The sequence below is a fragment of the Gavialis gangeticus genome, unplaced genomic scaffold (assembly GCF_001723915.1).
Source record: "Gavialis gangeticus isolate Ggan-Ray unplaced genomic scaffold, GavGan_comp1, whole genome shotgun sequence".
NCBI classification, from domain to species: domain Eukaryota; kingdom Metazoa; phylum Chordata; order Crocodylia; family Gavialidae; genus Gavialis; species Gavialis gangeticus.
In genome coordinates this window covers 217,326,355-217,351,978 of record NW_017729032.1, presented here as the reverse complement: position 1 = coordinate 217,351,978, position 25,624 = coordinate 217,326,355, and the positions used below count along the sequence as shown (strand labels likewise).

Here is a 25,624-nt window from a genome sequence, read left to right as displayed (position 1 = left end):
TGGTTATCCGGCGGGATGGTGGCTGCTGGATTTCTGCGCGGCAAGTGCGTGCTGGTGCTGAGCCTCCTGGCGGCACTGGGCTTCGGCCGCTGCGCAGGTGAGCGGGGCCGCGGCTGAGGGCACGCGTGGGCGCTGCAGCCGTGGCCTGAGGGCGGAGGGGGGCTGGGCTTGTATTGCCTGGGGGGGGGCCACCAGGTCCTTTGGGCGTGCAGTGGGTGAGTGCAGGCTCCCGGCTGATTTCCACCCCCCACCTGCCTGTTCCCCGCTACACGGTGCATCTCTATGGCGCATCTCGCACCATAAACGGAGAGCGGCTGCCCCTGCAAAGTGGCTGCCACCGGATCAGAACTAGACAGCTCTCATGAGAGCCCATAAAGCTCAGGGCTGGAGGACGTGTGGCTCCGGAAAACATGGGACGGCTGTGGAGCCAGTGGATCTGGGTTGGACGGCGTGTCGGGGGGGGTGGGCAGCACCACTCCCCGAAGTGAGGGTCTGGGCGGCTTGAGACCTGCTGGTCGTCCCGGGTCTCGCTCCCTTTCTGCGGCCACTCTTGGCTACGGTGCGAGGCAAGGCAATTTGATGAAGGCGGTGTGAGCCCAGGGAGAAACTCCTCTTCACTTGCCTCTTCTTTTAACCCTTATCTTCCCACTGGAAGTCTGCCTTGATCTCTTTACATCTACTACTTACCTTCCTGTTTTCTTTAGCAGCTGATCCTCACAGCAATGTCGTGTGAGGCTTTCTATTGAACAGGGTGATATGATTTAAGTCACTGATGTTAAACATTAGTTGGTAAACATTCGAACATGTTTATAAATATAGTCTTTATACTCATTTTGAAACTCCTTGGCGCACAATCCGGATACCATCTGATCTCTTCACATTTATGTAAACATTTATGTCCTGTGGCATATGTTCAGTTAGGTTCTTCCTTATTACATTTTTTTTATTTCATTAAAATGGTGATCTATACCTCTTTTAGTACATGAGAAATTAGTTTTGTATGACTTGTGTCAAGCTCTGCTTCAGGTGGAAACTTGGAATTCAGTTAAAATATTTAAAAAATGCATGAGAATAGTTTTTTAACTAGTTAAATACAATTATTTTAATGTAATATAAAATGTAATTAAGAAAAAAGTTTAAGTTTATCTTAACATACTTGCATTTAACATTAATGTATTGATCTAGTAACCAAAGACTTATCTGTTGTGAGGCAATAGAACTAAAACTCTCTGGTTACCACATCCTGTAGCATGCTTGGGACCAGCAATCGGTGTAAGAGGTCAGACAGCAGTTGCTGTAACGTTACATCTTTAAAGCCTGATTTTAAAAGAAAAATAAAAGCTTCCTGTGGTGTAGTACCATATCAAAATTGAAAATTATTCTTCCTATTTCTATTTAATTTTTTTCCTCACCAAACATAAGGCCTGCAAGCCAGATCCAACCTGCCAGAAATTGAGCAGTGAGGCAAGTTATGGAAGGGTTAATGCCCATGATTACCAGAGCTGCTCCCTAAGTGGGGCCAGTGCCCAGAGGGTTAAGCTGCTACCTGCTTACTGCTGGAAGTCAGGCTTCTGACCTGCAAGAAACCTCAGGGTCCAGATCTTGCCCCTGGAGCTAAATGAGTTTGATGCTCTTGCTTTAAATGTTTCGATGTAAGTAATGTGAAGTAATTTATGTGCTTAAAGCTAAATCTAAGTGTTTGAATGATCGAGTCCTTGATTGTTCCCTTAGCCAAATTAATCCTTTTTTCTTCTCTCTTTTTAACACTTAAAAAATAAACTGTGACATGAGCTTTCTAAAAAAAAAAAAAATCAGTTGTTGATGAAGTGCTCTTTAAAGTAATAATTTAAAAATGCAAGATGACAGTGTTCCATTAAAATCATATGGGTTATTTAAAAAAAATGCTTTAAGTTTTAGGTTTAGTTCATCCTTCATTTTATCATGAGAAGACAGAGAATTCTTTAAAATAAGAAAAACCTTCCCAGTAATAGAAAATGAGCACTGATTTTTAAAAAAGTCCAAATTTGGAGGAGTTCCAACCAAATCCTCAGCAGGTCTCATGTTTCTGTTGTCCAGCCCTGAAAATTTTTACTTACTCTGAGAGTATTCTCTTTTTCTTCACCATTACTTGTCCTTGTAAGTTGGCCTGTAGCTGAACTGTATCTGTCATGTTCGCAGACATTTTATCTAACAAGCTGCTTCCTATTATTTCTTTTCTGGTGATCTAACAGCAGAATTTAAAGTTCTAGTAGAACACATTCTGTTAACTAAGGAATTTTGCTCAACTTGTGTGGCTTACCTACCCTCTCTATCCTGTCTTTTGACAAAGATACTCTATTCATCACCCGATTAGATAAAGTAATTTCTTAAAATTGGGGCTGACACAAAAAATAAGCACCAAATATTTTTTTTAGTGGAAAAAAACTGCTTGTGATTGTCTGAAGCTGTTTTCCATGATGTTGTAACTATGTTCTCATAATTTACTGGAAAGCTATCAATTTATGATGGATGTGTCCTATTACAGTGGACAAATGTGTTTGCTAACGTAAAACTTTTCTAGGAAAAATACAGTTGTGAAGTGGGAAATAATAAGGAGCATATAAATAGGCTTCCAGGTTAAAAGGGTACAATCTGGATATCTGTGGTTTGCTTTTGTTTATTAAAGTTAAGTTTTTACTAATAACAAATGTAGTTTTACTTTTAAGAATGACTTTGTATAGAGAAATTCCTAATTTTTACTGTTTCAGCGACTTTCCAGCTCAGATTTGCGTAGTTTACAGATGCTTTACTAGTTAAACTTTGGCACCATATGCCTCTTTCCGTTGCATCTATGCAACAGCCTGGTGAAATAATGAAGTTGTGTCTCTACTACAGTAATTTTTCAGTTGGGGTTGAATAACTTAAAGATAAGGTGTTGCAGAGATTGCCATGTAAATGGAATATGTTTAACAATCTAAGTGCAATAGTCAGAAAATATTTTTTATTATTTCAGAGCAATTTTAGTTTTGCCTAGCAGACATTAGTAAAAAGTAGGAAATTATTCTTTCATGAAATTGAACACATCATAGGATTCCGCATAAACAAATAAGACATTTGGTGAGCAAAAGGGAGCCGTTTTATCCCCTCAATTTTGAAATTAGAACCACTTTAAAGGTGAAGTCTCACTTCAATTCAGAGCTTGTCTTTATAGTACAATTTTTTAATCTGTCACTTTTGAAATGAAGACAGCTTTACTGGAAAAGGCTTACTTCCTGTGTTTAGTAGTGTAGGGGCAATATACTTACTTGTGCTGTGTTCTACAAAGTACAGCTAGAAAGCAGTCTTTCTGTCTATTTTCTAACGGACTATCCAGACTTGGACAGTTATTGTTTCTGGAGAATGATAGCGTTTAAGAAAGTTATTGAAGTTCCTTTTTGTCTCCTTTTTTCCCCCCCTGCACTTCTGGCTGCAGACCCTCTTGCCTGCCATCACTTTTTTTTTGTTCCAAATTAGCAAGTATTTGTTTTAAACCACAGTCTACTTCCTTACTCTTAATCTCCTGAAATTAGATGCAGAGCACTAGTCCAGGAAACACTTGGGGTACTACTGCATAGCAAAGGCAACGTAGTGACAGATGATGAGGAAAAGGCTGAAGTACTCAATGCCTTTTTTCACCTCAGTCTTCACAGGCAAAGTCAGCTGCCAGACTACTGTACCTGGCAGCTCAGTTTGGGGAGGAGGTGAGCAAATAACAGTGGTGGATGAACAGGCTAGGCCTATTTAGAAAAGCTGGATGGGTAGAGCTAGGATTCAGAGAGACCTAGACAAATTGGAGGATTGGAACAAAAGGAATCTCATGAGGTTCAGTAAGAACAAGTGAAAATACTGCACTTAGGATGGAACAGTCCCATGCACTGACAGACTGGGACTGCCTGGCTAAGCCATAGCTGTGCAGAAAAGGACCTGAGGGTTGCAGTGGACAGTAAGCTGAATATGAGCCCGCAGTGTTCCCCTGTTACGAAGAAAGCTGACATACTGGGGCTGCATTCATAGAAGCATTACCAGCAGATTGAGGGAAGGGTTTATTCCCTTCTGTTCGACACTGGTGAGGCCACAACTGGAATTTTGGGCCCCGCCCTGCAGAAAGGATGTGGACAAATTGGAGAGAGTCCAGCAGAGGGGTAACAGAAATGGTTAGGGGGCTGGAGCACATGACTTCTGAGGAGAGGCTGGGGGAACTGGGCTTATTTAGTCTGCAGAAGACTGAAAGGGGATTTAATAGCAGCCTTCAGTTACCTGAAGTGGGGTTTGAAAGAAGATGGAGCTGGGCAGTTCTCAGTGCTGGCAGACGATAGAACAAGGAACTATAATGGTCTGAAGTTGCAGCAAGGGAAGAGTAGGTTGCATATTAGGAAAAGCTTTCTCAAGAGGAGGGCAGTAAAGTACTGGAACAGGTTGTGAAATCTCCATCCATGGAGGTTTTTAAGACCCAGGTAGACAAATTCTTGCCTGGAATGATCTAGTTGGGGATGGTCCTGCATTGAGCAGGGGGTTGAACTATATAACCTCCAGAGGTACCTTCCACGCCAACTTATCTATGATTCTGAGCCCTTCTGGAGAAGACATACACAGTGTATCCTAGACTTAGACTGTATTGCGGCCCCATGGAGTGGATGACAGGGAGAAAGTTTACTAGGGGTACCACCATTCCTTTGAAGGGTGCAGCAAGGTATGAAGAGATAGAAACAGGGTCAGACTTGTCTCTGCCTGGCTGATCCCCCACCCAGACTGCCTGGCTCCTCTGCAAGGAGGTAAGCACTGTAATATATAAATTTGTTTTTGAAATTGGGTACCACTGTCTTGACAGAAGTTATGGAGGCTGCCTTGAGTCCAGTGAAGGGTGCCCTGAGTCCAGAACAGATTGAAAGCCACTGCCTTATCTTCTTCCCACCCTCCCAATTTTTTTTTTAATTGTAGGCCAGATGAATGTAATGATCCCTCAGAATGTTCAAGTCCACATTATAAACACAAACATCACGCTAAAATGGGACTGGGATAGTTGGAACAACTTCAGTGTGACATTCTCAGCTCATTATCAGTGGTAAGTTCACTACTTTACTGTGGACCTAAAATTGTTTGATATCTGTTTCTGTAAAGATGGTGGGGGAGTTTTATTTTTGTATTGTCTTAGTGCAATTTAAAAAAACAACTTGTTGAAACAAGAACAGGAACACATTGGTAATCTGAGAAAGTGTGGTGCTTTACAAACAGTACGTATCTGTCATTTTATTGCTTTGTGTAGTTTGAACATATTTTCCAAATGAAAATAAAAGCTAATGTACCTGGAATAGTTTGAATTTTTAAAAAAGTTAATTGTTATTGTGGTAGTAACCTTCTATTATTCGAGTCACTTTGGGAATTTTGGGCTTTCTAGCATTGTGCTTTGAGATGCATCCAAAAAGTGAACAGCCAGTTCTAGGAATCTATATGTTCTTCAGGGAAGTGACAATGATTGTCCCTTTAACCTACTAAAAATGTAGATTACTTAACAAGTACAGTAAATTTGTGCTACTAGTTACACCATAGTTCTGGTGATGTAAGTGGATAATTTTGGTGTGGTTTTATTTGTGGAGTAGACAGGACCAAACTCAGATTTTTGTGATGTGGTGGATTTTATATAATCATACCACAAATTATGAAGCCACCAGGAAGCCTTACTGACTCTTTTTGAAATTGAATGAATGGCCTGCATATTTTTTAATATGGGTGAATAGAACTTGGAGTTTGTTTAGCTATAGATGAGAACCAATTTTGTATGTTACTGACAACAAGATTTACTTAGCATCCACTTCTAGAAACAACATGTAGAATATTTTGGGCAAGTGGACATAAGGTATGTATAGATTAGACATATTGATAGCATCATTGCTTTGTGTCCAAAGTGTATTAATGTTGTGCCAGAATAAATGTAGTAAATAAATAAGGCAGTAATGATCTTTGTTTAGATTTCTGTCATAATGGAGTTCTTACATGTTGACAGGGTCCCTTTTGGTAAAGTATAAAGGAGCAAACATTTAATTTTCTCAAAGGATGCCTGATCAAACCATGTGTTTGTGTGGGTTTAATTATAAAAAATATCAAAATATATTCTTTCCCAAATGGGTAAGGGGCAGATTCAGATAACTCAAAAGAAGAACTGCAGGTTTTTTTCTGATGATTGGATTTGGTTTATATAGGATAACTACTTTATGGGAAGTATCAAAACCTAGTTGATGTCAGTTGAGCTAGTCACTCTGAAACTGATTTAAATTATAAGCCTTTGCATAGGATAGCTATACTTCTGTCTTGTAACAAAACAGCACTGAGAAACTTCTGAATGCAGCAAGAGAAGAAAGCACAGAATTCCCATAATCCCATGCTGAATTTAGGTCTCTCGAGATGCAACGTATAGCAAAAGCCGTGTTATCTGACACTTTTTACCAACCAGAAAGCTCCACTAACCAGCATCTGTCAATACAAATCTTCCTTCCGAGGGACATAGCAAAAATGAAACCTGAAGTCCCACTTCCGGTTTGGCTGCTGCAAGCCGAGTTCGTCTTCACTTCTTCCACAGCCCAGGGCAAAGCAGCCTGCTCAGAGCGCCCCTCCCTGTCCCCCAGCACACTGATGCCAAGGAGTGAAAGCCCTGGTGCACTGGATGCAGCATATTTGATTAACCGGTATCCCTCATTCCCAAGGAATGCCAGATAACAGACCGTTTACTGTAATTGTCTAAACTAAGATTATGTATGTATATGTGAAGGGTTCCCTACTCTCCATTTGATCAGGATATTTGTTTCTTTCATATGGTGCCACTTCATGCAGTCAGCTGTAGTTGTTAGGTTGAGAAGGGCTATTTCTAGTAGGATAAAACAGCTCAGTTCTTTTTCTGTGTTGTAGCATATTGTTTTATCTCTTCCCCCTCTTTTATTTCTGATACCTTGTGCTGTTTCTTCCTTTTCTCTCTTTCCTTACATTTTTTTTTCTTCCTCACCTTTTTTGTTTCTTCATTTATACGCTTCCCTGATCTGCTGCTATTGTTCTCATTACAGTCCCATGCACCAGTACAGGCTGGGGGCTGAGTGGCTGGGCAGCAGCTCTGCAGAAAAGGACCTGGGGGTTGCAGTGGACAATAAGCTGAATATGAGCCAGCAGTGTGCCCTTGTTGCCAGAAGGCTAATGGCATACTGGGCTGCATTAGTAGGAGTGTTGTCAGGTCAAGGGAAGTCATTATTCCTCTCTTCAGCACTGGTGAGGCTCCATCTGGTGTATTATGTTCAGTTTTGGGTCCCCCACTACAGAAAGGATGTGGACAAATCAAAGAGAGCCCAGGGGAGAGCAGTGACAATGGTTTGGGGGCTGGGGCACATGACTTATGAGGAAAGACTGAGGGACCTGGACTTATTTAGTCTAGAGAAGAAAAAGACTGAGGGGGATTTAATAGCAGCTTTCAACTACCCGAAGTGGCGTTTGAAAGAGGATGGAGCTAGACTGTTCTCAGTAGTGGCAGATGACAGAACAAGGAGCAGTGGTTACCTAGAGAGGTGGTAGAAGCTCCATCCTTGGAGGTTTTCAAAACCCAGCTAGACAAAGTTTTGGCTGGGATGTTCTAGTTGGGGATAGTCCTGAGGTCCTTTCCAACCCTAACTTTGTGATTCTATGATTAGTTTTCCTCCTTTTATTATTGCACATTCTGGCTTTCCTCCCAGATCCTGAAATGTTCCTTATATTTTTTCATGCTGCTAGGAGTAGACTAGCAAGGAAATTCCATCCAGAATTTGCTGAATTCTATTTGCATGTCCTTATTTAATATAATTTGATTTAATTTAGTTTAAATAGAATATCTCTTGTAATCTAGAATAGTTGATAGAAGGTGTTTGATAAACTAAATGAACTTTGGCATGTTGGTTTTGTCACCAGAAGAAATCTAACTGTACTCTGCCTTTGCAAAAGGTTGGAGGATTATGAGGAAGATGGAACAAATTGGACAGAGTTACCTGGGTGTGAAAATGTCACTGTCACCAAATGTGACATTTCCTCAGCAGTGACGGATTATTTGTGCAACTATTCTGTGCGTGTAAGAGCTGAAACAGGAGAAGAAAAATCTCCATGGTCGGAACCTTTCATATTTGTTCCAAATATAATAGGTATGGATTACTTGTACTGTGTTACTTTTTTGCAACTGTATTTCAACTTACATAACAGTACAACATAAAATATATAGTATACATTTATATTCCATAGTGTGTGGTCTTGCATAAATCAGTTGCTAATTGCCTTTTATTAAACTATTTTTGTGCCATTTATTTAGGCTTATGAAATGATTTAGTAAATAGTTGAACAGTAACTTTTCTGAGACCTTGTGCAGCAGATAAAACAGTCCAATACTACCTTCCTCTCAGTGGCACAGTTATCACAGCATAAATGGCTTATCCCAGTATAGAATTGTATGGAAAGTGGAAGAACTTATAGTGGTGTAAATCACACTTATACTGTTGTGAGTACATAACACATAACGGAGTTATTCTGCTTAAACTATTCCAATGGGAAATGCTAACTCACTATGAAAATTATTTAGGCTGGGCTTAATTCTTGCTAATATCTCTTCCTCTGCTTTCAGTGGCATTGAGCTTTTCCTATCTGACTTCCCCTGTTCCCAAAGTATTTTAAATCTCTGGTTGGGGGGAAAAGAACTTTGATACAATATCTATTGGATTGGGTTTGAATACAAAATAAGAGACTTTTGAAGGCACAAATGGAATATGCAATCTAAATGTCACTTGTGCTTTTGAAAATCTCACCTGTTATCATGATTTTTCCAACCTTATTGCATTAGCGTGATATATATAATGTAGATTTATAGTATCAAATAATAAACTATTTACATTTAATCTAACTGCTAATAAAGATTTCATTTTGAGAAACTTAACTGACTCTTATAAATTTGAATAGACAAAGATCAGATTAGTACAGCCTTAATGTAGCTATTATATAACCAGTTATAGGTAATTGCAATAGAAAACGTGTGATTGCCTAGCACTCAAAAATAGTGTGTCCTAACTGGTTTTTCTCACTTTGGAGTGAGATATGGCTCATTGTTCATATCATGGAGTGCTGTGGTGGCTTTCTCCACCTTGCATCCAGTCCACTGCATTTGCATTTCTCACATTTGAAAACACTGGAGTGGTTGGGGGCCAGAGGGAGTGGGGGACGCAGCTGGCTCCCTGACAACCATTGCCATCCAGGGAAGTTGGCATGCAGCCTTTTCTTCATTGCTGCTAGATGCCAATAGGGACAGGACAGCTGTGGCAGCAACAGAGGCTGACTAGTGGGGTTTCTGCAGCTTGGTAGCAACAGGAACAGGGCTGTTGCAGCAGCAGCAGAGACCGAGTGGAGGCAAAGCCTTCCAACCAACCACTGTGTGCCCTTGTCACCCCCAGGTGTCTTACAAACAGCGCTGGTCTTGGAGTGCCAATGTACCCTTTAAAGTCCTGGGGGTAGATGGAGCCAAGGAGCAGTTCCCCTGTCGCCCCCTGCCTGAATAGCATGCTTTGTCATTCTCCAGCCAGGGGGTTGCTTTTAACACATAGCTGTCCATCTCTCTTTTTTGCAGTGCTACAGATCTAGGGATAAATCTTGTAGCACTAAAAAAATAATGTCTAGACAGAGCCTGAGTGGCATATCTTGCATGTGTCACCATGTTCCTGCCAGTGAAGCAAAATACATGGTCAGGGTTAACAGTAGCCTTACAAAGAGTTTAGAGCATGCATTGTATAGGGTGGTTTGGATAGGGATGATTCTACCTCGTGCAGGGGGTTGGACTAGATCACTTCACTTCTCGAGGTCCCTTCCAGCCCTTCTCTGTGATTTCTATCTATAGGCGATTCAAGTTCTTTTGACTTTAATCATGAACTGGAACCTACATACCATTAGACCCTTCCCTTAATATTGAATTAGCTCTTTTGGACTGAGCTGCTGTCTGTATTCTGTATTTCTGGAAGCACATTGCATAAATTACATAACTTTTCAAAGTCTTAGAATCAGTAAAATTCTGTCCTGCTTCTAAAGGATGTTATGCCAGCTTTTTTCAGTCTTGAATAAAACTTGGAGTTTGCTTATTTAATTTTCACCTAAGAAGAATTTTGACTTGCATACTTTAGGTATCTTCTTTGTAGTTTATTTGTTAAAGTATATTGTTTTGTCTCTTCAAAATTATTATACTCATGGGTTTGTTTGTTTGTTTTTATTCTACAGCTGAAATTGGTCCTCCAGAAGTGCAACTGGAATCTGTAAATGGAATAGTGAAAGTCAACATTTCCCCTCCAGAGGCAAATTCGAAGGAAAAAATGTGGACACAGCACAGTTTTAGCTATAATGCCGTTATCTGGAAAAAGTCATCAAATGCAGAGGTGTTTGACTTTCAGTCTTAAAATAACTATTCTTGGAATTTTACTTAAGGCAGTGACTCCCTAAAACTAAATATTGGGTTTTTTAAATTTTTATTTCTGAATTATCTGAATTTCTTACCTGCATCTTGCTACATGAATTTAACAAACATTATTTGAAATGATCACATAAGATATTGTACTCCTAAGATTTTTAATATATGTCAAATATATTGATAGTAAATATAAATGCTACAGTCCCTGCTAATGCAAAAGAAAAATAAAAGGTTTATTCCTGACAAGATTAGCATTGACAACGTATGAATATTTCCAGTCATGTAAAAGTAGCTCAGGGATCTTCTTCTTATTTCTCAATCTCTGGCATTCTACAAAGCATCACAACTCCTTGCGAGGCATTTAGAATGGAAATTGTAGGCTGGTTTACTGGCATTCACTAGATTGTTTGTGTTTCCTAAACATCCAGTGTAGAAAATACCTGTCTTCCACTTCATACAGTAGTGTTAGTATAAATGCCAAACAAGTGGGGATACACATGGTGAGAAATCTGGTTTTGTAAGCCATTTTTAAAGGAAAAAAATTCTAAGACCCTACCAAGCACATTCTGAATTTATATTAAAAAATAAAAGTGTGAAAAAACTTGGATTACATTTATTTAATTTGGCTATTTTAAATCAACTTTTATAGATTTCAGGAGATATTAATGAGCTTGAGTATACATAAAGACTTGGGTATATTGTGGCTTAAACTAGAGCAAAATCAGTCTCAACAAATTAATGTTCAAAATTATGCTAAGAATGTCAATCATACATTATAATGCAGTGCTCCCTGAATGTACCTGAACGTGTCTGATGTGCTGGGTCAAGGGTTTTCAATGTTTTTTGTCTGTGTACCCCTGGCGGCACACAGCAGTGGAAAATAAAAGCGCCAGTAGCACACGACATGTGGCAGCACAAGCAGCGCAAAGTGCTGGCGGCCCTGCCCCCTGCTTCTCTGCGCTGCTGCCATGTATCCCCTGTGGCCTTCCCAAGTACCCTCAGGGGTACGTGTACCCCTGGCTGACAACCCCTGTGCTAGGTGATTCTTTAGAATGGTCACACTTCTTGTTAAAGATTGAATTGATTTAGGAAGGAACAGTTCCTTTAATGTGATGTTTTGTAATTGTCTCTTACAGCCAAAAAATAGAGCTATTTATCCTAGAGATATAATTGATGATCTTGAACCAGAGACTACTTACTGTCTGAAAGTTCAAGCACGCCTCATCTCTGAAGCAAAAAGAGGTTATTTCAGCCCAGAACAATGCATAAACACAACTAAAGGTAAGGAGCTAAATCCTTTAAATTTAAGTAATTAACCTTAGAATTAGCAAACAGGTTTGTAAATACATTACTCCAAAGTACTTGAACTGTACAAAATAATCAAGTTTCCCACAAGTTTCAATGAAAATTGGATTCAGGGTGAAATTTCATGTTCTGTTCCTGAAAGAATGTGTATGGTGGGAATTAAGGGAAAATATATCCTTCTGGTAAAATCAAGAATCTGTATGGGCTTGAACCAAGTTAGAAATAGTTTGGTTTTGTGCGAAGCCTAACCATGCCTTTTTTTAATCATCATAAGCTGCTCAGTGTGGTCTTGAGGGTGTTTGCTTGAAGTATGTGAATTACATAGCACATTTTTTTGCGGTCTCATCTTATGTTCCGGTATCTTTTCAATAGATGTTGGAAAGACTTTGGACTTTATTCCTAGGTACATGGATATATAGAAATTGTAGTACTGGATAAGATAAGTAGTACAAGTCCTGTGTCTTGTCACTGTGGCTGTCCTTCTGGATGTAAGGCAGTGCTGTTCTGAGACATGCAGTGCCTATTCAGTCTGGTAGCTTCTGAATTGGAAATAGTATAGCCATATTTGTGCAGTGCTGTTTGCATGTCAGTATGATCTGTGACGCAGTAACATGCTAATGTTTTCACATTACTTCTGGTTCAAGATCTAGCAGCACTAAGTGTCTTGGTAATACCCTAATAGCAATCTGATACTTCAGAGCAGCTATCAGAAACCCCTTAGAGTACTTATGAAACTGTGTGAGAAATGGAATAAAAAATCAAAAAGTGCCAAGAAGCATCTCAGGAGTTACTAATGTTTTTCTGTAAAACCTATAGTGAGAGAGTTACTTACCCCAAGTTTAAAGTAATGTGCATTTACTCCTAAAACACCAACTTAAGAAGATATTAATGTTCTCCTCAAACAGCTATTTTAAATTTACTGTACCTATTCCTTAATATGAAAAAAAAATACTGTACATACTTGTTGATGACTGTTGGTGGGTATTTTCTTCCTTTTGGATTTAAGCATCGAATGGGCTTCCTTGTCCAACAAATGTCACAGTTCATGCTTTGAACATGAAATTTCTTCTCAGTTGGGATAATCACTACAATACCAGTGTGAGCTTCAACGTACAATATCTCAGGTAAGTTTTAATTACTCTTAAATTTAATTAATCTTATCCAAATCTGTGCTGCACATACAAGTCTTGTACGTTACAATTTAAATTGTCCTGGATTAGATGTTGGAAGCTCAGCATTTGCAGAAACTCTGAAAAGTGCCTATAGGTCCTTATTGAGGCAAATAACCCTACATTTAGTTGCCTGTTTGGTTGTTAAAAGAATTACAAAAATGTCTTGATTCTTAGGAATTCAAAGCACTTAGTTTCTCTATGCACTGCTAAGGAATAAGTTTCCAAATATGACTAAAAATGTTAATATATTATGGTATACCTACATTAAGAAAAATTATGAAATATAAGGAAACCAGCTGAGTTGATGTTGAGAATATAAACTTGAAAGTAAAGGCAAATGTCAGGGGCTTCAGATATTAATATTTCTACATTATACATGTTCTAAGCTTTTCAGCAATTTGATATTAAGACACAGGCTTAGATGCCTAACCATTTATACATGCAGTATGAGCACACAAGTTGCTGTCAGTCTCAAATATTTTAATTTCTTAATTGGTATTTAGATTTTCAGTGAAAGGTTACACTATGCATATCCCTCATCTTTTATTAAGAAGAATGACCATACCATAGAAAGATGGCATTTTCCTGGAGTTGTTTGAGCATATCAATAAACAAACAAAAAAAACTGCTGAGAACTGAAGAAAATCCTTATTTGGACTTCCAAGAAGTATTTTGAATAAATGTAACAAATGTACATTTTTTGCCTGAGAAATAATAAAAATATAAAGCAAAATGGGGAATAGATGTAGGCTTTAGTGTTTCAACTGTAAATGGAAGCTGTTGTCATCTTGATTTAACATAAGAGCTTCATACTCATGTAGAATGTCTCTTCTAGTGGTTTTTATAAGCAATTTAATGAAGATTACTCAAATAAGTGGTACATTGTACCTGGATGTGAAAACATCTCTCATACACAATGTGACTTCTCTGACATCGGCGCTAGTGGAAATTACTACATCCGTGTAAATGCTACGAATGGATATAATAGATCATGTTCCTCAAAAGAAATAAAAGTGGATCCTTGTGTAGTAAGTAAGTAGATGTATTTTTATCAATATTCTTTCACTTGTTTTTACTTTATATTTGTATTCACTTTTCACCTATCTGTTTCAATCTTTTCATATCGTGTCTCTATTCCGATATTTTGTTGGACGGGGGGCTTTGTTCTGATGTGACTGGGAAACAGGAAAATTGGAAAATCAGTCAATTGTGGAATGCTGTAATTAGGGGAGAACAGACTTCTTACTCTCTCATGCACACATACAACCTAGTTTATACACTGAAGCAGGGGTTTTCAACCTTTTTGGATCAGTGTACTCCTGGCAGCCAGACACAGAGCAGGTGGGAGAGTGGCATGTGGCTGGATGTGGAGCAGCGGCAGCTGCCGCATGCAAGCTTCCCCGACCCCTCACGTCCAGCTGGGAGGGTGGCGTTGGTGCGTGGCGGTGCTCCGCCCCTGCTCACCTGCATGTACCCCACTAGGGCTTTCTCAAGTACCCCTGAGGGTACACATACTTCTGGTCGATAACCCCTGCACTAAAGCACTATTTCTCAATTAGTGGGCTGTAACTCTAAGACAAGGTTCATGTGAGGAACTGAAAGCTTATTACAGATTAGAACAAACTCTTGCTTCTCCTTATTCTTCAAGAAAGTGGTGTCAGCCTCATGAAATACAGATTCTATAGTCTTTTTTTTCATCATTACATTTTATTTTACTGTCATAGTAAATGTGTGGTGTTATAAAAGATAAGAGTTGCCAAGCTGTAGAAGTTGAAAAACCATTAAGAATGGTGTACTTTACTGAATCAATACTTATACCACATTTCAGACTCTTCTTTGTCAGTATGTAAATCTAATAAATGGAATCCACTGTAGTTCAGTGGTAGTAGAATTATTGTCTGCTACACAGGGGACCCAGGTTTGTTTCCCGGAAGCTTATACAGCTAGAGCTGTATACAGCACCAAATGTCTGGACTAGACTCAGTCTGGCCTTTGAATTGTGTCTCAGTGGCTTAAAGGGGGGATGGAAGGTCTGGACAGCCTCCACTCCTCCAGGCTCCTCTAGGCATATGCATTGAAGGTCTGGTTGACCTTCGACACACAATCTGAAAGGGTTGATACTTCTCAGGGGGAAAAAAATCTAATAAATAATTTCTTTTGGAAATTGGGCATTGCTTTGCTAGAATATACAAGCAGTTGTCTAGGCTGGTTGTTATGGATGGAAGCAAAAAATTGATAATGCTTCTGACCATTTAGAAGTATAAATACCATTGTAGCCTTTGTTGTTGTACATCTGCTGAACTAATAGCAGATATTGGTGGATTTCAGGTTGGCTTCCTATTAGTGAAGAAATCTATTACATGGATGGGTGTTTTGTGGTTTGTTTGGGTTTTTGACCCAGATATGCCGGTCCTTGAACACAGATGGTCACAGATGTAGTTAATCCCTTCTTTCAGCCCAAAGGCCAATTGTTAGGTGGTCTACCAAAGTCAAGGCAGCTACCAGCCAATTTTGCAGCCAAACTACAGGCCAGGCAGCCATTTTTACAGGCAGGGTGCAGTGGGTCTCCCATGTCTCTAATTAGCCCCAGTGGCCCCACCTCTTACTGCTGATTGGCTGCAAGGGCTGTTCATCATATGACCCCTATCCCTCACTGCTGATTGGCTGCAAAGATGGTCTGGCATGCAGCCCTGCCCCTCACTGCTCATTTGGTGGTGAGGGGTGGGCCCGTATAATGGACAGCCCTCGTAGCCAGTCAGCAGGGCGAGGGCAGCCATCTTGCTGTGCTGTCAACCCCCTTTCCTCCCCTCCCAGTGGGCTGCACAGTTGGCCACAGGAACCTGCTGGGAGCTAGCCTTTTATTTTTTGGTGAGGTGGTTGTTGTTGTTTTTTGTTTTGTTGTTTTTCAGGGAGCACACCTAAAGTGTGGACCCTGTGCTTTTTTGCAGAGTCTGCCCAAAATTGTGGTTTCTGCAAAAAATGTGAAATAACAATTTTGGTAGGTTCTTAGCAATCGTTTGTTCCTATGAAGCAGTTCTACTAAGAATTGACTCTAGTTAGAGAAAGTAAGGCAGACAGCATGCTCTTTTGCTGTTGTAGCGGTTCCTGAAAAATGAAATTGCATCCCAGAAGCAACAGTATTATTTGGGGTCCCCTTCCCCCATAAGAATAGACCAGGCTTACAGACTTACAAGGCTATATATCTGACAGCACCCTTAGGTGACTCTCTTAGCAACATGTATCTAGCTAGTAAAAATGAAGATGTTCTTTTTCTTGTTTTCATGTTAGTTTTTCATATTCAACTAGATTGACCAAACATACATTTTTTAAATGTAGTAGCTCTATTTTATAACTAGAACTATATCATAACTTTAATATATTACTTAGTGTTACTAACCAATAAAAAAAAATGAATCATTACTTTAAAATATTTATAATTTTACTGCTTTTCCATGTTCCCATTTTGTAAAAGTAAAAGTCAGATTTTGGCTATTTCAAATAAAATTTTTGCTGTTACAGGGTCACATAGCCTTTGTCTAACTGTTTTGTTTTAAACTCTTCTCTACAATGCTTTAAGATGAAATTGGCCCTCCCAGCGTAAAAGTGAACTCCGGTCCCAAATTACTCCGTATCCAGATCACTTGTCCAGGAGAGGAAAATAAGTCCATGAGTGAATGTTATGAATTGTCTTACAGAATTCAGTACTGGGAAAATTCGTCAAAACCTGAGGTGGGAAAACCTTTTTCAAAATCCTTTTTAAAAGTACGGGCAACCCCCGCTTAACGCTCTTAATTGGTTCTGGGAAAACAAACATTAGGCAGAACCACACTAAGCAAAACCCGTTTCCCCATAGGCATTAATGTAAATAGAAATATTTGGGTACTGCCGCTTCTTGCTGTAGCTTCTCACCATCACTGCTGCCTCTCCCCACCCCTCTGCCGTCCTGCTGGCCACTCCAGCCCCACGTGCTAGCCCACGCCCCATGCTCCTACCGGCTCTGGCACCACAGGGCCCCGCACTCACTGCTTTTCACTGCCACCACTTCTCCCCACCCCCTGCCCGCTTCAGCACCATGTGCCAGCCTGGGCCTCTGGCTTCTGCTAGCCCTGGCCCAGCAGCACCAGTATTGGTTACTGCCGAGACCTGATAGCAAGCTAGCAGGAGGAATAAAATGTGTTGCAGGCCAGATAGGACAAAAATGGTTTGTAGGAATTTGGAGTTGTTTAGCTGGTGTGTCTCTGTAGAGGATGAAGTGTAACTTTTTTTTTTTTTAATTGTTAAGCAAGACAAAATGCAAGAAAACACACGTTTCTGCAGGGCAGGATATGACTAGGATTAAAACTGGAGTCCCATGCAAAACTGTAGACTAGATGGATGATTTTGGCCTATATCAGTGGTGTCAAAGATAACACCTGTTGGCCAGATGCAGCCTGTGGGGCCCTATCATCCAGCCTCTGGTGCTACCTATGGGTCTCAGAGTTGCCATATGGGCCCACATGTGGCACCTGCTCCAGTTCGCATCCTGGAGTGGCTGTAGCAACCCCAGACCAGCCCCATAACATCCTGCCAGGCCAGGTCATGTGGCAGCCATGCTGTACTTGGTGCCCAATCTGGCTTCTCCAGGACATGTGCTAGATCTGGAATGTAAAGCTGGTTCATAGATCTGTCTAGCCCATAAACTAAGTTCTGTGCTGCTCATCTAGCCAGCAAAACTAAATGAGTTTGACATCTGTGACCTTATATGAAGTGTCTTGCACATTTTAGTTGTCATTTTGATTTGACTTTAGTAGTTAGAAATTCTCTTTTTTTACAAAAATACAATATCTAGGTGATGTGGCTGTCTTTATACAATAACTAAATATGTGAAATGTGCAAAAAAAACTAGTTACATGTGCAGCACAGAAAAGGAATATTGCCAGCACCTTTTCAAAATGGTAAAAATTGTTTGTCCTTGCTGCCTAGCACTTGCTGAAGTAGTTTTGCAAAGTTTTTACTTGAAAATGTGCAAAATGCTGTCAAACTAAATTTCCATAAACAAATGTATAATTTAGCAGTGCCCAAAATTTTAATCCATTTGAATCACTCTTATAATAACCAGCATCTTTTCTTTTTGCAGGTATCAAATGACATGGCGCAACAGTCATTCCACACAATCTCAAACTTGATGCCCTCAAGAACATACTGCTTGAAAATACAAGCATTTGCACAAGCATATAATAAGAGTGGTCAATTCAGCAATGTGATATGCACTGAAACACTTAGTGGTATGAAAAGTTTATAATGTTTGGTATATACTATCCCTGTTGCATGCAGCAGTTATAACTCTTCAGCATTTTTTGTGACTTACTCTGAAGTACAATGTTGCCACTGTAAAGACATGCTCCATATGCTATAAATTTGAACTGGTTCCTAAACTTGGCAATTTATAGTGATATTTTTAAAAATGAGCAAAATTTTTAATGAACGTTTGTTACATGGGCTATTACGCAGATAGAATATACTAAATGTAAGTCGAGATTAAATTTGAGCATGAAATACATGACATGTATTTCCACATTTTCAAGATAGCTACATAGGAAGATAATGCACAGGGTGGGAGCATCCTTACACTTCCTGTTTAAGTTGTGTCCCAGTACAAAACATAAGACTCATGAAGCCAGAAAGAGAACAAAAGGGAAGGAGCATGACTGCATCTTCCACTCGGTTGTACATTTTACAGTGTTTAGATCTTTTGGTTTATTTTGGGGGGTTTTTAAATAAAAAAAACATTTTGAGAATCGTTCAAGCATGTCCTAGGGTTTATTTTTAAAGAGTATGTATGGTCTTTTAAATCTAGAAAGTGTAGTCTATCAAACAACATTAATCTAAACCAATGATCTTTCATCTATTTTTAGATCACATGTCACCTCTAGTTGTTTTGACAACCTTTTTAACTGCTGTGGTAGTTGTCCTTGTTTTAGCAGTGGCCATCATCTTGGGTATATATCTTTCATATAAAAAGATCAAATATGTATTCTTTCCATCATGCAAGCCTCCTTCTAACATAGAGGTAAGCTCATTTTTTATCTTTCAAAAATGTAATTGTTCAAAGATAAAAGATGTAACCATTTCTATATGTATATCTTATCCATCCTTATGAAGGACTAGCAGATTGCCCATAAAGAATGACAGGGGGGCAGGAGGGGACAGAGCCCCATGCATCGCCGTTGTCCTCCTGCCCCCCTGCTGCTCGAAGTCCGGCCCATCTCCACCCCCCAGCTGCTCTGGGTCCAGCTCCAACCCCACTCTGCACTCTCTACCACTCTGGACCCGGTCCTCCTCCACCCCCCTCCCCAGCCGCTCCTGGTCCATCCCCACTCCACCCCTCCTCCGGCCAATCTGGGTCCAGCCCCACTTTACCCTGCCACTCCCGGTCCAGCCCCACTCTACCCCCACCTCTCCGTGTGCACCTGGCCCATGTCCGCCTCCCTCCCTCCCTGCCTGCTGTTCTGGAGGGCATCAGGGCCAGGTGTTGTAGGGGAGCTGCCACCACTGTGATTCCTCACCCCCACCCCCCTTCACCCACAGGCAGGGAGGCGTGGGAAAGCTGCACTGCTTGGGCAGCCAGGGCGTATTTGCCATCGCCGCAAACTTCCCCCAGCAGTGGCTCAAACTTGGGCCCGCTCACCATGGGCCACACAGCTAGTCGCTGCCCACCCTCTTGACGGCACACGCGCAATTGCCCAGAAGTGTTATGGACAGACAGACAAAGCCTTTTATTATATATTGGGCTAGCATCTTTTGATACTTACCATTTTTTATAAAATCTGATAAGCAGATAGTCTAATTGGTATGTAGGAAATGGGTGAGAAATGTGAAAACTGTTACAAACGTTTACTTTCCTCCTTGTCAAACTCATTTGAAGATGAATCATAGAAATTAAGGGTTTTAAGGGACCTTGAAAGATCATTGAGTCCAACCTGTCTGCTTCGGGCAGGAATACTGCTGAGATCAAATGATCCCAGCAAGGTGTCTGCCTAGTCTCCTCTTAGAAACTTCCAAGGTTGGGGACTGTACCACCTCTTGGGAAGTCTGTTCCAGATTCTGGTCACCCTTACCATAAAGAAGTTCTTCCTTGCCTGAAACTGTCCTGTTAACAGCTTATGGCCATTGCTCTTTGTCCTCCCCTGGAGTGCCCTAGTGAACAGTTTTTCTCCCAATTCCCGATATTCACCCCTTACATACTTATAGACAGCCACCAAGTTCCCCCTCAGTCTTCTCTTCCCCAGGCTGAACAGTCCCAGATCCCTTAGTCTTTCCTCATAATGTTTATCCTCCAGGCCCTCGATCATTCTTGTGGCCTTTCTCTGGACCCTTTCAAGATTCTCCACGTTTCTTTTGAAGTGAGGCATCCAGAACTGGGCACAGTACTCCAGCTGGGATCTCACCAGCGCCGAGTAGAGAGGAAGTATCACTTCCTTAGCCCTGCTCACGACACATCGGCTAACGCGTCTCACTATGCCATTAGCTCTATTGACTGCAGCGTATCACTGGTGGTTCGTGTTCGTCCTGTGGTCAACCATAACCCTGAGGTCCTTTCAGCCATTGTGCTGGCCAGACCATCTCCTAACCTGTACTCATGTCACTGGTTACTTCTCCCCAGATGAAGCACTCTGCGTTTATCCTTATTGAACTGCATCTGGTTCCACTCTGCCCACCTTTCCAGCTTATCCAGGTCTGCTTGGATCAGCATCCTATCACCTAGTGTGACCACTTTTCCCCAGAACTTAGTATCATCTGCAAACTTGGCCAGCATGCCCTCCACATCCTCATTTAAATTATTGATAAAGGTGTTGAACAGCACAGGTCCAAGAACCGAACCATGCGGAATACCCCTGGCTGCCACCTGCCAAGACCATACAGGCCCATCCACTAACACTCCGAGTCTGACCTCTTAGCCAGTTCCTAACCCACCTGACCATGGACTCTGCCAGCCAACAATCCCCCAGGTTTTTTAAAAGCGTCATGGGACGATATATTGAAGGCCTTTTTAAAATCCAAGTATATGATGGGGAAAAAGCTACTGTCAAATTTTCCTTTCAAATAAAGTGAAATAATTGCTGTATTTACTCAGATACAAGATGAGGTCCCACCCTGCCCGCTCCCTTGATCAGCGTGGCACCGGGGGGTGGGGGAGGCCTCTTGTTTCTTATTTGCGTACAGGAAAACCTTATTAAATACATTGTCTGTCATTGAACTTCTGCCAGAAACAGCATGTACCCAGTCATGGAAACTAGCTATGAAATTGATTGAATGCAGCCCACTCTGAACATGCATGTAAAACTCATGGTCTATATTGGGCAAACATACTGATGGGAACCTACCAAGGCTAGATTAATACAGGCCACCTGAATAAGATATAGTGCCTGTTGGATTCAGTCCTCCTCTGCCAGCTTTTTTTGAAGTCATAGTCAGCCAATGCATTGAATACATTTTGTGTTCCTCTTCACTCCCACAGCCGAGCAGCACCTTTTCTTTCCTGTTTCCAATGATTCCTGTTTCTTCACCAGCCTTAAATGTCTGGCAAACATTATCAAATGTCTATGTAAATGCAAGGCTCCATTGCCCCTCTCTCAGCCCGTTGCATGTGACCAGTGTTGCCCCCCCTCCATAGGGTGGCGCCTGACCAGGCAACCCCGCACATCATCTCCATACACATTTTGGAGGGTTCTAAGACATGTGAAAAGAACACCCAGTTCCAGTTGCAAGTGGGAGACTAATTACCATGTAGATCCTTTGTGGGGGGTATCTGAAGTACACACACATACTGAGCAGTGCTGAACTCTGCTGGATCCCAGCCCTATGAGCTCTATGGTAAATCATGAGCCTTTTGGCTTTGGATTAATATCATGCATAGTTTGTACTGTGTATAAGTCCATACAAAAGTGCTTCTCAAAAGTGTGTTTATGGAGTAAGTTTATGCTGAAACTTGCAAGAAGGCAAAGTGTGTCAATTCTGATGAGCTAAATTTAAGTGTACCTATAGTAATTTGCATATATGCAAATTGAAGTGGGTATTTTTTTGGTCTCTTGCATTTCAAATTAACTGTTTTCCTGTACAAAGCAAAAGTGGGGGTAAGAGGCTGCTGTGGCTTTGACTCTGGCCCTGAGTCTGGGTTAGACACAAAGCAGCCCTTGCCCCTCATTTGCAGCTTCTGCCCCTCCTCCCCCCCCCTGCTGTCACACACAGCTCACTTCCATGTGCTGTGCTCAGGGAGGAAAGAGAGCTCAAGCAATGTCGGAAAGTAAGGTGGGGAGGAAGAGGCAGAGACTGCAGGGAGGGAAGGGGCAGAGACTGTGGAAAGCTGGAGTGGGGGATGCTGGTGGCAGGAGGGCAGGAAGACTATGAGGGGAAGCAGTGGAGGAGGAAGAGGACAAGGGGGCCACCTGACACCAACTTCCCCCCGAGCCACTATTTTCTCTGACGTAGCAGCGGGAGGGGGACAAATTCAAGATAAACCTCCAATAATTAGATTCTATACCTTTATAAATTTGTTATATATAGTAAATGTGAAAATTATAGAATTAATTATTGGGTGGGTCATCTTAAATTTAGGGTCATCTTAGATTTGAATAAATATAGTAAAACAGATCTTCATGTTTTCCTTAAACTATTTCTGTAAGACATTAATTAATTGAACCTTTTGGAAAACAAGTTTTAATGGAGTAAATAAGAATCAAGAAAGTTCTTTTAGACTAACCTGCATCTTCCTCCATAGCTTTCAGGATGTATATATTTTTTGATAGAAGACAGAGAAGTGGCTTAGTTTAATAGCTGTGGTAGATATCTCTATTTTCTATATTCAGCTCTTTATTCAATATAGGTCAGTTCATTAGCTCAACTAGTGTTTTCTTCAACTTCTGGTTCCTTTTTTTTTTTTTTTAAAGGTAAAAATTAACTTCTTGAAGCAGTTTGTTTTCCCCTACTTAGCAACAGCTGTTCCATTAAGATAAGCCTCATTTTATGTTCACCCCCAGTCCAGCAACTTTAAATATTACCTCCAAAAGTAGTGTAAGATTAGCTCTGTCTCTTCACCTTTCACTAAAGGTACCATTTTCCACTTTCGCCCACTTGAACAAAAAACCTGCAGTTATTGAAACTGCGGTAACTGAAACCAGGGCAGGTCAGGCTTAAGACTGTAAATGCCTAATGGATAGGGATATAAGGGATTAAGATAAATTCCATCTTAGTCTCTGAGTTGCTCTCACCATTATAAAGTAGGGTCTTGTAAATTATCTGCAGTCTGTACATATTCAGATAATGATTTTTGCGGTAAATACTACTTGAAATTTATTTTGTTTGAGCAACAATACTTGAGTTTAAATTATACCTATTTCTGCTGCTTGTTCTCTTTTCTTCTTCACCGAAGGGCTTATATTATCTGGTTCCCAGAACTCCAGTGTAACGATCAGCAATGGTTAACCAACCACAGGTTGAAATAATACAGCTTGGGTCTGAGGCAGACTGGTGCTTCCAGTTTAGCTTTTGCTGCTACTTTTATGTGCTGTGCAGCAGTGGTGTGGGTAAAGCCTCCTGCTGCTAGAATTCTGCTAGAGCACCCAGTATTGTAACTAGATCCAGCCTTCAGGCTGTAGTGTACAAGGACAGTCTGAGACTGGCACTAATAATAAAGAAGCTGAACAACTACAGTGGATGTCATAGCTGGTGATATGGCTATGACCCTGTTCTATCAGATCCTGAGCCACACTGAGTAAAAAGCAGGATACCAGCTTAAGAGGAACTTGAATCAATATTCACAATGTTCTCTGAAAACATTATGCTGTAGGCAGCATGTAAATTGATCAGAATTTTACATAAAAAAATAGTTTTAGTCGAGTCATAATTTTAAAAAGAATACCACAGTTAACATCAAAGTGTCATCAATAATCTAAGTTATAAGGCAAAATTTCAGGTTTTTTGGGTTCAGTAGAAGGCTAGCAACACATTTCATGTAATCTTTCATCTTTTTTTTTCCAAATGATATTTTCTGGGGGGTTCTTAAATAAATGATCCCTGCAAAAGATTGGATGTTAAATGTATCCAGAATTCAGTTAAGTACTGGAGCTACTTAAGCCTGGAGAGCTCCCTATACTACCACTCAAATACTTTTACTCCTTATCCCAGTACACTCAGCGCTTCTCTGTGTGGTTTCTTTTTTGTATAATTCTTCAGCACTTTTATCACCTCCGTACAAAGAGTATAAATGGTGCCTGTCGATAAAAAGTAGGCTTTGATATTTTTACCACCACTTTCCTGCTCTTTGAAAATATTCTGAATTGAAATCTTCCTCCACGCCTTTGTGTGCTCCTGTGATGATGTATCAGCTGTCTGTTCAGTAGGTTAGGTGTCTTTGTACAGTGCTTGGGATGTTGTAAGTTCCTAAATACTAACACAGTAAGTGATTAGGGAAACAAGTTAAGACTCATATCTATATTCTGTGTAAATACATATTATTTATATATAGTATACACACACACACACACACGTATGCATGTGTGTATATGTCTGTATATAAAAAGTATAGTTCTTTCCCATGGTTGCACACCAGTGTTTATAGCTAATGTATACTTTATAACTTATACTTTTGAGAAGGTAGTATTTTAGGTGGAGAATGTGATTATGATGTGTAGAATACAATGAAAATGTGATTGTAAGCAGCTTTATTAGCTAGCATCATTTAAGAGTTTTTTTGTTTGCTAGTTTTAAGATGAATAATCTTTGCTTTCCTTCCCTTTTTTCCCTCACCTGTAGCCCTTTGGCGGACAACTCTTCAGTAATCTATATATATCGACTTCAGAGGAACCAGCAGAAAAGTGTTGTATAATTGAGAATACCATTCAAGAAGAAGCAAACTTTAAAAACTACAGTAACTCTAAACAAAGCAGTCGAGATTCAGGAAATTACTCTAATGATGATGATACCTCAGGAAGTAAAGTGTCAGAAGAAACCCTGGAACAGGAAATAATATAACTAAGAAAGCATCTCAAACATGACTAGGAACATAACTAGCACTTTTGGTGTAGAACAAAGACTTTACTTAGTGAAGAAAGGCTGACTTTGGGCTGTTGTTAAGTTTTTTTGTTTTGTATTTTTCTACTGAAAAGGAAGAAAAATTATGGAGAACCAGTATTATAACACTGTTCCTCTGCTAGAAATAGCCTAAGGAACTGTTTGGTTTTGGGTACCTTGTACCATGTTGATTTGGTACTTTGTTCTCATCTGTTTACAATAAAAATATTTGTTCATCTGAACACACACAGGCTGATCAGGACACCATAGAGATCTTGCCAACATTATTCAAGGTGCACTAATACAGGGGTAGACAACCTCCCGGCACAGGTGCCAGAGCATGGCACATGAAGGCATTTTGCTTGGCATGCATTCCTGAGGGCAGACAGTGGGGAAGGGACCAAGGCAGCACTGCCACAACAAGGATCAGGCCCCTTGCGGCACTTCTGCCATCCACCCCTGGCATGCCAACATGCAAGTCAAGGTTGCATGTGTTTTAGGCACTCTGCCCAAAAATGTTGCTGACCCATGCACTAATATATTCAAGGAAAGATAATCTTGGCTTGTCTGTTGCTTGTGGTAGGTGTTGGTATGTTTACTGTAGTGTGAAGAACTCCATTAAGCATTTCATCTTCTGTTG

At 40.5% G+C, this 25,624-nt stretch overlaps 1 protein-coding gene across 2 annotated transcripts; it reads left to right on the top strand.

The window, feature by feature from the left end:
- IFNAR1 (interferon alpha and beta receptor subunit 1) lies at positions 1–25,223 on the top strand. 2 transcript variants are annotated; one of them, XR_002098984.1, is made up of 11 exons: positions 1–97; positions 4,957–5,080; positions 7,972–8,165; positions 10,273–10,427; positions 11,596–11,740; positions 12,771–12,888; positions 13,772–13,968; positions 16,514–16,665; positions 18,053–18,200; positions 18,836–18,985; positions 24,727–24,817. XR_002098984.1 is itself a non-coding variant. In XM_019525025.1 (11 exons), the coding sequence occupies exons 1-11, from the start codon at positions 16–18 to the stop codon at positions 24,943–24,945; spliced, it is 1,689 nt and encodes a 562-aa protein (XP_019380570.1). In that variant the 5' UTR covers positions 1–15; the 3' UTR covers positions 24,946–25,223. The 2 variants fall into 2 exon arrangements, 1 of the variants encoding a protein (XP_019380570.1); XM_019525025.1 differs by having other exon boundaries at positions 18,831–18,985; positions 24,727–25,223.
- Positions 25,224–25,624: the final 401 nt, after the last annotated feature.

What these genes read in the sequence shown, in the direction of transcription:
- IFNAR1 (XM_019525025.1), top strand. Translation starts at nt 16, where the DNA reads ATGGTGGCTGCTGGATTTCTGCGCGGCAAGTGCGTGCTGGTGCTGAGC. An exon ending in TTCAACGTACAATATCTCAG is followed by an intron (nt 12,889 to 13,771) that starts GTAAGTTTTAAT and finishes TGTCTCTTCTAG; the next exon opens with TGGTTTTTATAAGCAATTTA. An exon ending in AAAATTCGTCAAAACCTGAG is followed by an intron (nt 16,666 to 18,052) that starts GTGGGAAAACCT and finishes TTCTTTTTGCAG; the next exon opens with GTATCAAATGACATGGCGCA.